The sequence below is a fragment of the Protomyctophum parallelum genome (assembly GCF_964188405.1).
Source record: "Protomyctophum parallelum genome assembly, chromosome: 21".
Classification (NCBI taxonomy): domain Eukaryota; kingdom Metazoa; phylum Chordata; class Actinopteri; order Myctophiformes; family Myctophidae; genus Protomyctophum; species Protomyctophum parallelum.
In genome coordinates this window covers 4,488,034-4,501,313 of record NC_139713.1, presented here as the reverse complement: position 1 = coordinate 4,501,313, position 13,280 = coordinate 4,488,034, and the positions used below count along the sequence as shown (strand labels likewise).

Here is a 13,280-nt window from a genome sequence, read left to right as displayed (position 1 = left end):
TTCAGGTGTATTTTGCTGCACCAGTGTTAGGGTGTATTTCAGGTGTATATTCAGGTGTATTTTGCTGCACCAGTGTTGGGGTGTATTTCAGGTGTATATTCAGGTGTATTTTGCTGCACCAGTGTTAGGGTGTATTTCAGGGGTATATTCAGGTGTATTTTGCTGCACCAGTGTTGGGGTGTATTTCAGGTGTATATTCAGGTGTATTTTGCTGCACCAGTGTTAGGGTGTATTTCAGGTGTATATTCAGGTGTATTTTGCTGCACCAGTGTTGGGGTGTATTTCAGGTGTATATTCAGGTGTATTTTGCTGCACCAGTGTTAGGGTGTATTTCAGGTGTATATTCAGGTGTATTTTGCTGCACCAGTGTTAGGGTGTATTTCAGGTGTATATTCAGGTGTATTTTGCTGCACCAGTGTTGGGGTGTATTTCAGGGGTATATTCAGGTGTATTTTGCTGCACCAGTGTTAGGGTGTATTTCAGGGGTATATTCAGGTGTATTTTGCTGCACCAGTGTTGGGGTGTATTTCAGGGGTATATTCAGGTGTATTTTTCTGCACCAGTGTTAGGGTGTATTTCAGGGGTATATTCAGGTGTATTTTGCTGCACCAGTGTTGGGGTGTATTTCAGGGGTATATTCAGGTGTATTTTGCTGCACCAGTGTTAGGGTGTATTTCAGGTGTATATTCAGGTGTATTTTGCTGCACCAGTGTTGGGGTGTATTTCAGGGGTATATTCAGGTGTATTTTTCTGCACCAGTGTTAGGGTGTATTTCAGGGGTATATTCAGGTGTATTTTGCTGCACCAGTGTTGGGGTGTATTTCAGGGGTATATTCAGGTGTATTTTGCTGCACCAGTGAGGGGCGTCTATTACTTCAGTTTCTCATCATTTGCTTTCACCACCAGTGATCATAACCTCTGCATATAAGCCTCTTTCACAACTCCACACGCATGTTGTCTGCATGCGACCAAAGCTCACCTCAGGGGAAAGACCATGCCGTCCGACAGTGCAAGTAAATTAGTTCGCACTGCTACTGCAGACAGGAGACCATGTCTACATTACCCTGCATGCACACTCCCATATATTTGCCAATATGGAAAATCGAAGCGCTTTCAGTGGATTCCTGCTGTATCAAATTTGAATTAAATACACTATGTAACTTTTCTTTTCTCTTCTACTTTACTTGTCTCTTCTTCTCTTTTCCCACGTCATGTAAACCAACAAGAAATATACAATCCATTAACCAAAAAGTAATTTGCAAAGGTTTGTAAATTAGAGCATGTATAACCCATTCTGACCGGGCACCCATTTTGGTGTCGGCATCATGTCATGCTTTAGCTATTTAAAAATAGCAGATCTACAAGCTCATATCGCGCCACCGAGTGGCGCGATACGAGCTTGTAGGTCTGCTATTTTTGAAAAATCGAAGAGCGACTGACATTTTTAGAATCTGATCTCAGGTCAGAATGGGTTCATCAGACCAGTGTGTGTCTGGCGGAAACCTCGTATGAATCTGATCTCAGGTCAGAATGGTATAATGGCATTGATGTATGGGCACAATCGATCCACACAGTAGCGACTGTACATTACAGTAAAGGAATCAATAGTTCCAGAACTGGGTGAGGTAATGCCTAATTGATACTCAATTTATACTCCATCATCATGACACTGGATAATGTAATGCTTTCAAGGTTACACAAATGTGCTTGGATTCTCAACTCAAATCAAATGTATTTGTATAGCCCTTAATAACTGTTAATTAAAGGGATTAATTCACTTTCAGAGATGTTTGGGGTCCACTCTGGCTTTTGTGTGCACCCCAGAACAGTGTCTACGTTGCTTGATTCAATATTTTGATATTCATTTTTATCAGACCTACTGTATACAAACCTGACTTCAAACTCCTTAAGGCCTATTCATTGAAAAGTACATGTCCTTGGTTCTGGTGACTGATATTGTCTTTCTATAATGCATGCATGGGCCATGGTTTTTCAATAAAGTTTTTTTTCCTATGCACAGCTTTGTGTGTGTGTGTGTAGCATGGAATGTGATGATTTGATTGGCTGATGTATGATGATGATATGATTATTTTATTAAATAAATCCTTTTTTTGTTTGTTAAAGTAATGGATCCCTTCAAAGTCTCAACGTGCTTCTGGAGATATTCCTGAAAAATGCATAAGCCTACTTTTGCTCATAGGATTATAAGTTATTCAAGTTATTTAAAATTTAGCAAATATAAAGATCCAGTCCTAATGACTTTCTGTAAAAAAAAATCTGTTTAGTAAATAAAGGCTTTGCTCTAACTATCCCCACGCAATGACATCGGGCCGGTGCTGCGCACGCACACACGCACGCACGCACGCACGGCATGCACGCACACGCGATGATTGGCACATTGCTCATAGCCTGATATTAAACTGAATTGTCAACCATCACACTCAGTGAATGGGCAGAGACTATGGTCTGGATTGAGGGAAACACACACACACACACACACACACACACAGACACACACACACACACACACACCTAGCACCGATAAGAAAGCAAATCAACTGTGTGGCAGGCAGGATATAGGATACAATTATTATATTCTTAATGCCAAATGGTTCCATGTGTACCCTTCCAAGGTTACAGACCTGTAAGGATCCATTTGGAACCACATATAGGAATTGTTAAAGGGAAACGTTCAGGAATCGGATCGTTACGAGGACATCGTCAAAGTCCATAAATAAAGGATCTCAACACTACATAACATAAGATATAGGGGAAGACGGATGTTAAACCCATTCTGACCGGGCACCCATTTTGGTGTCCGCATCATGTTATGCTTTAGCTATTTAAAAATAGCAGATCTACAAGCTCATATCGCGCCACCGAGTGGCGCGATACGAGCTTGTAGGTCTGCTATTTTTTTTAAATCGAAGACATTTTTAGAATCTGATCTCAGGTCAGAATGGGTTAATAATATAACTGTCAAGATGTAATAGACATTTTTGGAATCTGATCTCAGGTCAGAATGGGTTAACAAGAACAAGGTTGCTCCTGCAGTTTGATGATAGCCTTATCAACTCAAACAGCTGGAAGGAAGTTCCATGCAGCTGGCAGTTATTCTCATAGCAGCACAGATCAGTGCGGGGTTTGGTGAAAGTCGTTATCTGACGGAGGAGAGCTGACTTCCTCATCAGCCTGCCCACAGTATACTGCCCTACTGTATAAGAGTTGTGTTATACAGTACGTCCGTATTAACCTGACGCAGCCAGATCCAAGAAGCTTGCTACACAAATTTGTTTCACAGCTTATTGGGATCTCGGATCTCGGAAGCAAATTCGATGACGGGGCTGTTCCTTTTTTTCAAGATACTTGGTAGATGATTGGATGGGAACGTCTGTCTATCACCGTGTGGGCGTGCAAACAACCAATCATATTGACGTGTCTATAAAATATAGCTTCACATCCGGTTTCGCACATATCCCGCCCTTAGCTCATGCTGATTGGTTCGAACCACGGAGCGGTTCGGTGTTAGCTCAACTCCCTGAGAGATCCCAGATGGTTGCTGTGTTGGGGAACATGGTTACCCAATACCGCCCCCATCTGGCAGAGTCAGGTTACGTCCGTATAGCATGGGCCTTGTATGTACAGTATAGCAGTGGTTCTCAAACTTTATGGCCTTAGGTCAACCCTGTAAATAACCTTCTCATCCACGGCACCACTGGATTGCATTGTTACTTCATATAGCACCTTACATTTATGCCATATTACGGCATGTAAATATTATGGTATTGTATATGCTAATATACAGTATGTATATTAGGAAAACTTGAGAGAAATATCCGTTTCCATTCAAGTCAGATTAAAACATTTAACCACTTGAACCCCCAGCATCCCTATTCTGGGGGGAAACATTCACAAAGAGATTTGGTGTAGATTAAAAAAGATAATAATAATGCACTGAGTACAATGCAACTCGTGTCCATTTCACCAAGTACAGAGGTTCTAAGTGGTTAAACTGAACGAAATTGATACAAATTCAAATATCTAAGTATTTTTCTGCTGCACTCCTGGACTTGTGTCACGGCACCCACTTCACGAGAAATGCTGCTGTAGGCCTATAGGCTGAGCAGCCAATGTGTTAACTTATAAACATCTATCTATATGCTGCACATATATTCCATATTCAGGCTCATATGTGCATATATGTGGATATCAGGGGTGGCTCGTATCTATGGGCAAGGGGGGCTGAGCCCCCCCTATCTTATGGAGTAAAGATGAGAAATTATTATTAAAATGTTTTAGAATAGATACTTTTATATTCTGGTATAATCTAAAGCAGCAACAGCATCAAATAGTTACAAGAAAAACACAAAATAGCCCAAAATGGGCTGATTTCTTACAGCCCAAAATGCTTCCATTGGCTTTCATTGCGTTGAATGATTGACAGCTGCCAAGACACGCCTGCTTGGTTTACTTGCCATTGGGGCTACAATCTCTCAGCCCCAGAGCCAATAGAGGGCTGTGCTCAGCCCTAAGGCCCGCCTCAGACCGTGAGGTCATTGGCTATTGACCAATCACAGCACCTGCTCGTGTGTGGTTGTTTATGATGTGAAAGAATGACGGGTGGAAGTATTTTAAATGAAATAAGTTTATTATTTACTTTATAATCTGTTTTGTCCTGTGTCCGTGGAGGGGAAAATGAAGTTAAGAGACTGGGAGCATATCGTCCATTTTGGATATAACAAAAGGAAAGGATACGAAGAATACGTTTTGTGAGTTTGAAATTCTTGCTTGGGGCAGACAGCTGAGTGAGCTGACCGCACACCGGACCCACAGAAAGGTAGAGTGGTCTGCTTCATTCATCTCACAAAGTTAAGAAACATAATCGCTGGTTTAATCACATTGAAAGTGGCTCGAGCTCTCATTGAGTTGGGAAGAGAGAGAGAGAGAGAGGCTGTGTTTGTGTGCGTGTGTTAGTGTTGTTTCGGTGCCGTGTGCGTGCGCACGTGCGTGCATGTGTGTGTGCCTTGCAAGTTGCTTGTTTCGAAACGGCACCGACACGCGCGCGCAACGCAACTGGCGCAAACGGCCCGTTTGCGCCAGTTGCGCGCGCGCGCGCGCGCGCGTGTGTGCGTGCGTGCATGCGTGCGTGCATGCGTACTGTTATTATTAATGACAGTATAAGAGCAGCTATCTGTACATACAAATACAAACAATGTTCAGTGGAGTGTTTTTTTGTGGGCATGCACTTCTGTTGTTGTGGAGCATTTGCTGTAACAAAGTATAGGCCTGTAGTAGTGTCATTGCTGTACTTTGATATCTGGAATATGATGCTATAGCTGCAGGTTGAACTATAGTTGGGTAGCATAGTGTAATAGATTTTCTGAGTAGCACTGCATGGGTACTGGGTTGTTGTGGAATGTGATGTTGATGCTGTTGTTGCTGTAGACCAGTATTCTGTGAACATGCTGTAGTATAGGGTGAACAATGGATAGCATGTTTTTGTATTGAGTTGTACTTGAAATGTACTGTAATTCTGCAAAATGTTAATAAATCAATCAGCATATACTATCGTATATTGGCCCGTAGCATAAGATTTCTTCAGCCCCTCCAACCAACATCAGCTAGAGCCGCCACTGGTGGATATATAGGGAATATATGTCTATATAGCTTATGCAAACTTTATTTCCATGTGTTGTCACTGTTGTCAGCTATATACTGTAGGTCTGGAGGTAACAAGGGGTGCATGGCCAAAATGTTTGGTAACTGCTGCTATATAGGCTATGATTATATATTGGCCTATTATTATTATTATTATTTTGCATATTACATGTGTGTGGATTCCCACATACAAGACCCAGTATGTGATGTGTATATATATATATATATATATATATATACCAGTAAATATGACTACTTTTCTCTCTAAACATTCAAAGGTGTAGGCGCGCTAAAAGGTGGCTAAAATGCCCCCGATATGGAGCTCAGAATGTTTCCCTTTCATGTGTTTGTGTTGTTGTTGTTGTTGTTGTTGTTGTTGTTGTTGTTGTTGCTGGAGTTCCAGCCTGAATTCTGAAGTCAGTCAAACCCAAAGAGGCATCACGTTTTTTTGTTTTTTTTTCCAAACATATTTATTTTGGCATAAAAAGTCAGTTAAGGCTGTCCGGTACACTGTTGTCATTCTTTATCCTTTTTGGGTAGGGGAGAGGGGAGAGGGGAGGGGGAGGGGGAGGGGGGGAGGGGTGGTTGAGGGTTAGGGGGTTTCTGATTGAATTAGGAGGGGAGGGGAGGGGGAGGGGAGGGGAGGAGGAGGAGGAGGAGGGTGGTGGGGAGTTAGAGAAATAAAAAGCGCCGGATGGGCGGTTGAGAGGAGAGAGTGAGGCATGGTTGCAACTACACCAGGCGTCCAGCAGAGGTCACTGCTCACTTGCTGGCGGTCAGGTTGAAGCATCCCCTCTGGTGGAACTGCATGTCACGGACGCGACGCATGGACTGCATCTGAGGCTGGAAGGCGCAGAACTCGTTGTAGTGTCTGTAGTCGCCGCACTCAAACAGGTACTGGTAGCCTCTGTAGCCGGGGTACTGGTAACCCACCCAACTGGAACACAAAGAGAGACTCCATTAGAACACAAATACATGTAAACGGGGTACTGGTAACCCACCCAACTGGAACACAAAGAGAGACTCCATTAGAACACAAATACATGTAAACGGGGTACTGGTAACCCACCCAACTGGAACACAAAGAGAGACTCCATTAGAACACAAATACATGTAAACGGGGTACTGGTAACCCACCCAACTGGAAAAATACATGTGTGTGGCCCAATTCTTTCTCTTTGTAGATGTATTTATAGTCCATAAGGTGTACTAAAATGCTTATAAGTAAACGATGGAACGTGCTAGAAACATAATTATTTTTTTCGGTGTAAAGTAGAGACTTGCAGCTTTAAAATGAGACATTTCGTGACATTGCAGTGGTCATATCGCACATCTTTCTATTGTCATTCAAAAAGTCGACCAAAGCTGGCCCAATCAATGCACAATAAGATGCTGTTAAGGGAGCCATATGAGGGTTTTAAGATAGTATAACATTGGGGATTCACAGAAATATTACACTTTATATATATATCTAACAATATTTGTCCATGTTCACTTTCTACTTCCTATAATATGAGCACTGTATTGTATTCTGTATTTGGTCTATTTATGTTTCGTCTCAAGTTTATGTCGACATTGTTCCTGGAAGTACCAAAGTCTTATTCTTTGACTTTCTGGCAAGCATGGGAGATGGGAGATGTTGACCTTATTGTATCGTGGTCTATTTTTAGAAGCTTGTGCTCTGTTTGCCTTGCCTCTCTACATCTCATGTTAACATAGAACCGAAGTGAACTTTTAAAACATCCTGTCCCAGAATTATAACGAGAAAATAAATAAATGTAGCATGTATACAGATAAAAGGAACAAAACTATTTTCACCTGTATAGAATCTGTGATTTCGATGTGAGACAATAAATCTCATTCTGATTCTGTAGTAGGCCTATATAGTTCTGAATCCTGGTGTGGTTGTGTGTGTGTGTGTGTGTGTGTGTGTGTGTGTGTGTGTGTGTGTGTGTGTGTGTGTGTGTGTGTGTGCGCGTCATAGAGTATTAACCCATTTTGGGTGGGAACCCATTTTGGTGTTGGCATCATGTCGTGCTTTAGCTATTGAAAAATAGCAGATCTACAAGCTCATAGCGCGCCACCGAGTGGCGCGCTATGAGCTTGTAGGTCTGCTATCTTTTGAAAAATCGTAGAGCGACTGACATATAGAAGACATTTTTTAGAATCTGATCTCAGGTCGGAATGGTAAACTGTCAGGACGTAGAAGACATTTTTTTAGAATCTGATCTCAGGTCAGAATGGCTACTCACACTCCACCGGGCACCCTCACGCTGCCCACTCTGTCACAGAAGCCATGCGCCCAGAGGGTGGGCACGTCATCCTCCTGGATCTCCATCTTGTTGCCCTTGAAGTCGGAGAGTTCAAACAGGCAGATCTTGTGCTCCATGCTGTCCTGTTATGTGGAGAGAGAGAGAGAGAGGGGAGGTTTTTAGAGCTCAAACAGGCAGATCTTGTGCTCCATGCTGTCCTGTTATGAGGAGAGAGAGGAGAGGGGAGGTTTTTAGAGCTCAAACAGGCAGATCTTGTGCTCCATGCTGTCCTGTTATGAGGAGAGAGAGAGAGAGAGGGGAGGTTTTTAGAGCTCAAACAGGCAGATCTTGTGCTCCATGCTGTCCTGTTATGTGGAGAGAGAGAGAGAGAGAGGGGAGGTTTTTAGAGCTCAAACAGGCAGATCTTGTGCTCCATGCTGTCCTGTTATGTGGAGAGAGAGAGAGAGAGGGGAGGTTTTTAGAGCTCAAACAGGCAGATCTTGTGCTCCATGCTGTCCTGTTATGAGGAGAGAGAGAGGGAGGGGAGGTTTTTAGAGCTCAAACAGGCAGATCTTGTGCTCCATGCTGTCCTGTTATGAGGAGAGAGAGGAGAGGGGAGGTTTTTAGAGCTCAAACAGGCAGATCTTGTGCTCCATGCTGTCCTGTTATGAGGAGAGAGAGAGAGAGAGGGGAGGTTTTTAGAGCTCAAACAGGCAGATCTTGTGCTCCATGCTGTCCTGTTATGAGGAGAGAGAGAGGGAGGAGGGGAGGTTTTTAGAGCTCAAACAGGCAGATCTTGTGCTCCATGCTGTCCTGTTATGAGGAGAGAGAGGAGAGGGGAGGTTTTTAGAGCTCAAACAGGCAGATCTTGTGCTCCATGCTGTCCTGTTATGAGGAGAGAGAGGGAGGGGAGGTTTTTAGAGCTCAAACAGGCAGATCTTGTGCTCCATGCTGTCCTGTTATGAGGAGAGAGAGGAGGGAGGTTTTTAGAGCTCAAACAGGCAGATCTTGTGCTCCATGCTGTCCTGTTATGAGGAGAGAGAGGAGGGGAGGTGTTTAGCTCTGTTTAGCTCCATGCTGTCCTGTTATGTGGAGAGAGAGGAGGGAGGTGTTTAGCTCTGTTTAGCTCCATGCTGTCCTGTTATGAGGAGAGAGGGAGAGGGGAGGTTTTTAGAGCTCAAACAGGCAGATCTTGTGCTCCATGCTGTCCTGTTATGTGGAGAGGGAGGGGAGGTGTTTAGCTCTGTTTTCTATATTCAATTGGGTCCCATTTGTACAGTCTTTGGCTGGGGGTAGCCTATATATTATTATTATATATGATATAATATATAACCTAATATAACCTTGTTGGCATGAGTGTGAAATATGTGCGCTGTGAAGACACACACACACACACACACACACACATTGTAATCTTGTATAGATCACCTAGTTTTCGGTGGCGCAACAAACCGCAGTATATACCACTGAGTAAGAAAGAAAGTCAGTTACTTCATGAGTAACTAACTTGATGAGTTGCATCATGTCATGAGTCTCATGATGATGCAACTGAAACGCAGTCCACACACACACCAGCGCAACTTATAGTTGCATCCTGTTGTTGCAAGAAGTTGCAGCGGTCTGGAGGAGGTTGTTGCAGAGATACCGGCACCATTTGGGGGAACAATGCGGTTGCAAGTATAGTTTACAGTTGGCAAGGAGTTGCATTATGGTGTAGCGTTGTAACTCCCATTGTAACAATGGATGGAATGCGGAAGTGCTCATTCTATCTCAATGGGATAGTTCCAGCCATAGGAGCAATGTTTGGAATTATATAGCCCAATAGACACCTGCTTTGTCTCAATGGGATAGTTCCAGCCATGATAGGAGCAATGTTTGGAACTATAGCCCATAGGGACCCGCTTTGTCTCAATGGGATAGTTCCAGCCAATAGGAGCAATGTTTGGAACTATAGCCCATAGGCACCCGCTTTGTCTCAATGGGATAGTTCCAGCCAATAGGAGCAATGTTTGGAACTATAGCCCATAGGCACCCGCTTTGTCTCAATGGGATAGTTCCAGCCAATAGGAGCAATGTTTGGAACTATATAGCCCATAGGCACCCGCTTTGTCTCAATGGGATAGTTCCAGCCAATAGGAGCAATGTTTGGAACTATAGCCCATAGGCACCCGCTTTGTCTCAATGGGATAGTTCCAGCCAATAGGAGCAATGTTTGGAACTATAGCCCATAGGCACCCTGCTTTGTCTCAATGGGATAGTTCCAGCCAATAGGAGCAATGTTTGGAACTATAGCCCAATAGGGCACCCGCTTTGCGGCGAGATCAAAGCGTGTGGCTCTACTCTCCTCCTCTACACCTCTACGGTCTACTGTAGGTATAGGCGTAATGCGCCGCAGTAGGAGTCGTGTACATGGTAGGCAGTCAGCGCCGGCCTTATTGAAAATGTTGCCCCAGGCATAATATTTCCAGATGCCCCCCCTCCCGTGACCAATGTAGAGTAATTTATATCACAAAGGCTATAATACATATGACTGATTTATTATTGTTTCACACTGGACGATTAACTCCCTCCTGTGGCCATAAAAATGACCACAGGAGCAGCCTGCTCAACTGTTTAGGAGCGCTCCGTGCCTGCTTGAAAAAAAAGCGAATGTTTATGCGATTGGGCTGATGGCTCTGCTGCCCCTCACGCTCCTGTTGCCCCAGGCATTTGCCTGATCTGCCTGATCTGAAGGCCGGCCCTGTAGGCAGTCACTGTACACACTGTACGTATACTGTAGTTGTGTACTGTACATGGTAGTACTCACCATGCGGATGGGCCTGAGAGACATGAGGCAGTCACTGCGGTAGGAGTTGCTCCATGTGTCCCAGCGAGGATACTCTCCCTTCTCCAGGATGAACATCTCCCCACGGAAGTTAGTCTGCTCAAAGGCGACAAAGCTGAAGAGGAGGGGGTGCAGCCGCCGAGGGCAGGGAGAGCACAGGGGGGGAGAGGAGGGGAGAGGAGGATTATTGGAAAGATAGTGACCCAAAAGGTCGAAGATAGTGACCCAAAAGGTCGAAGATAGTGACCCAAAAGGTCGAAGATAGTGACCCAAAAGGTCGAAGATAGTGACCCAAAAAGGTTCAGGCGCCTTTTTATGGGGACAAGTGATGGTGTTCAGACTAGGTGCCATGGATGGATTCACTCTGCATTTTAAGTACAATCTTTAGAGGCACCTTACATATTTCTATTACTTGTTTATACTTCTATTACTTGTTAATCTCCACTACATTCATCTGACACATTTCACTATCCGTTGCAGATTCAGGTTATTGACTATATACTACAAATTATAAATCCACTAATAAATTGCGAGGTTATAAGCTGCCCAACCATACCTACAGTATATACAGGAATGATATGATGAGCTCCTCTGGAGTAATAAAGTGATGAATGCATTAATTAACCAATAACTATGTATACAGTCTGCAACAATAACATGATGGTGTACTGACTGTACTGACTCCGAAATGGGCATTCGGTGTAATGACTTACTTAAAATGCATTTTGATTGTATCTATATTTTGAATGCATGCTGTTGTACTTTTGCACTGTGGTATTGCTACTTAATACATTTAAGTCACTGTGATTGTCCCTACATTGACACAGCACAGTACATCTTAGAATGTCTTTGCCTCGCATTAGTGGGTTACATTGGGACTGTGTGTGTGTGTGTGTGTGTGCGTGTGCGTGTGCGTGTGTGTGTGTGTGTGTGTCCACTTACGGGCCGCACTCAACGATGATACTACGAACTCTATCCATGCCGCGGTCACACACGTTCATACACTCGTTCTGGACCTCCATCATTCTGCCCTGGAAGTTCTCCTGGTCGAACAGCATGATCTGGAGAACACATTTAACACGTTTAAACACAAAGTCATGATCTGGAGAACACATTTAACACGTTTAAACACATACAGGCATGATCTGGAGAACACATTTAACACGTTTAAAAACACACAGCATGATCTGGAGAACACATTTAACACGTTTAAACACAGACAGGCATGATCTGGAGAACACATTTAACATGTTTAAACACATACAGTCATGATCTGGAGAACACATTTAACACGTTTAACCCATTCTGAACGGGCACCCATTTTGGTGTCGGCATCATGTCATGCTTTAGCTATTTAAAAATAGCAGATCTACAAGCTCATATCGCGCCACCGAGTGGCGCGATATGAGCTTGTAGGTCTGCTATTTTTGAAAAATCGAAGAGCGACTGACATTTTTTAGAATCTGATCTCAGGTCAGAATGGGTTCATCAGACCAGTGTGTGTCCGGCGGAAAACCTCGTATGAATCTGATCTCGGGTCAGAATGGGTTAAACACACACAGTCATGATCTGGAGAACACATTTAACACGTTTAACCACACACAGTCAGAAACACATTGTCACGGACGGAGCACTGCAGATTCTCTGTTCGTCTCTGTGGTCTCGTATCCACCCCTGGCTGCCAATAAGTACTGTACTGCATGTACAGTATAGGCTTCTGTTTATGAATAGGTAAATACTGTAAAACATTGTCTATATGCCATAACTGTGTGTATGTATACACTGTGTAACATGATCTATACTCTGTGTGACTATATATACTTCACTGCCCAAATATTTCAACATTAGGTTTCTTAAAAAAAAAAAGAGAATTGAGAACTCTCTATACTACAGTTCTGCTGCTTTGTACAAAACAATTCTTCACTTTAAATGCAGAGAACGGGGACATTCATTCACGTATCATGGCGTTGGCTAATTAAAGAAGAGTAGCCTACAGTATAATTTGGGAACAGGGACTCACTCTGAAGTTGCCCATGCCGGGCTCTCCGGTCTTGGTGGCCTTGCTGCTGGCAGCGGGGGCGGGGGTACCCTTGTCCTTGGCATCGGTGCCCTGGCTGGAGGCGGACTTGGCGGTCTGAGACATGGTGAGGAGAGTCTGCGGGGCGAGGGAGGGAGGGAGGGAGGGGGGGGGAGGGGGGGGGGCGAGGGAATGAATGAGTGAGAGGTACAGGTGACACTGGCTTAATGGTGACAGGTATAGGCATGTATTAGCGTGTGTATATAATATATATATATATATATATATATACAGGTTCTATATCCATGAGGGCTGCAATTACGACCGATTGTTTTTCTTATTGCGATCATTCTATCGATTACTTTTTCAATTCATCCCAATGATCGAGAAAAACGTGTATGTTTATTTATTTATTTTACATCAGCCGATCTACGTGGGGGGAAAGTATTTCTATAAATAGATTTGTTTCATGGAGTATATATATATATATATATATAGATCAACTATTTCTGCCATTTATTAATAAAGT

At 43.5% G+C, this 13,280-nt stretch overlaps 1 protein-coding gene across 1 annotated transcript; it reads right to left on the bottom strand.

Moving 5' to 3' along the window:
• Positions 1-6,417: 6,417 nt before the first annotated feature.
• crybb1 (crystallin, beta B1) lies at positions 6,418-12,886 on the bottom strand. Its single transcript, XM_083793851.1, has 5 exons — positions 12,755-12,886; positions 11,677-11,795; positions 10,717-10,849; positions 7,911-8,053; positions 6,418-6,595 (listed from the first exon to the last, which is right to left on the bottom strand). Exons 1-5 carry the CDS (start codon positions 12,875-12,877, stop codon positions 6,421-6,423), a joined length of 693 nt encoding a protein of 230 aa, XP_083649977.1. The 5' UTR covers positions 12,878-12,886; the 3' UTR covers positions 6,418-6,420.
• Between the last annotated feature and the right edge of the window lie 394 nt (positions 12,887-13,280).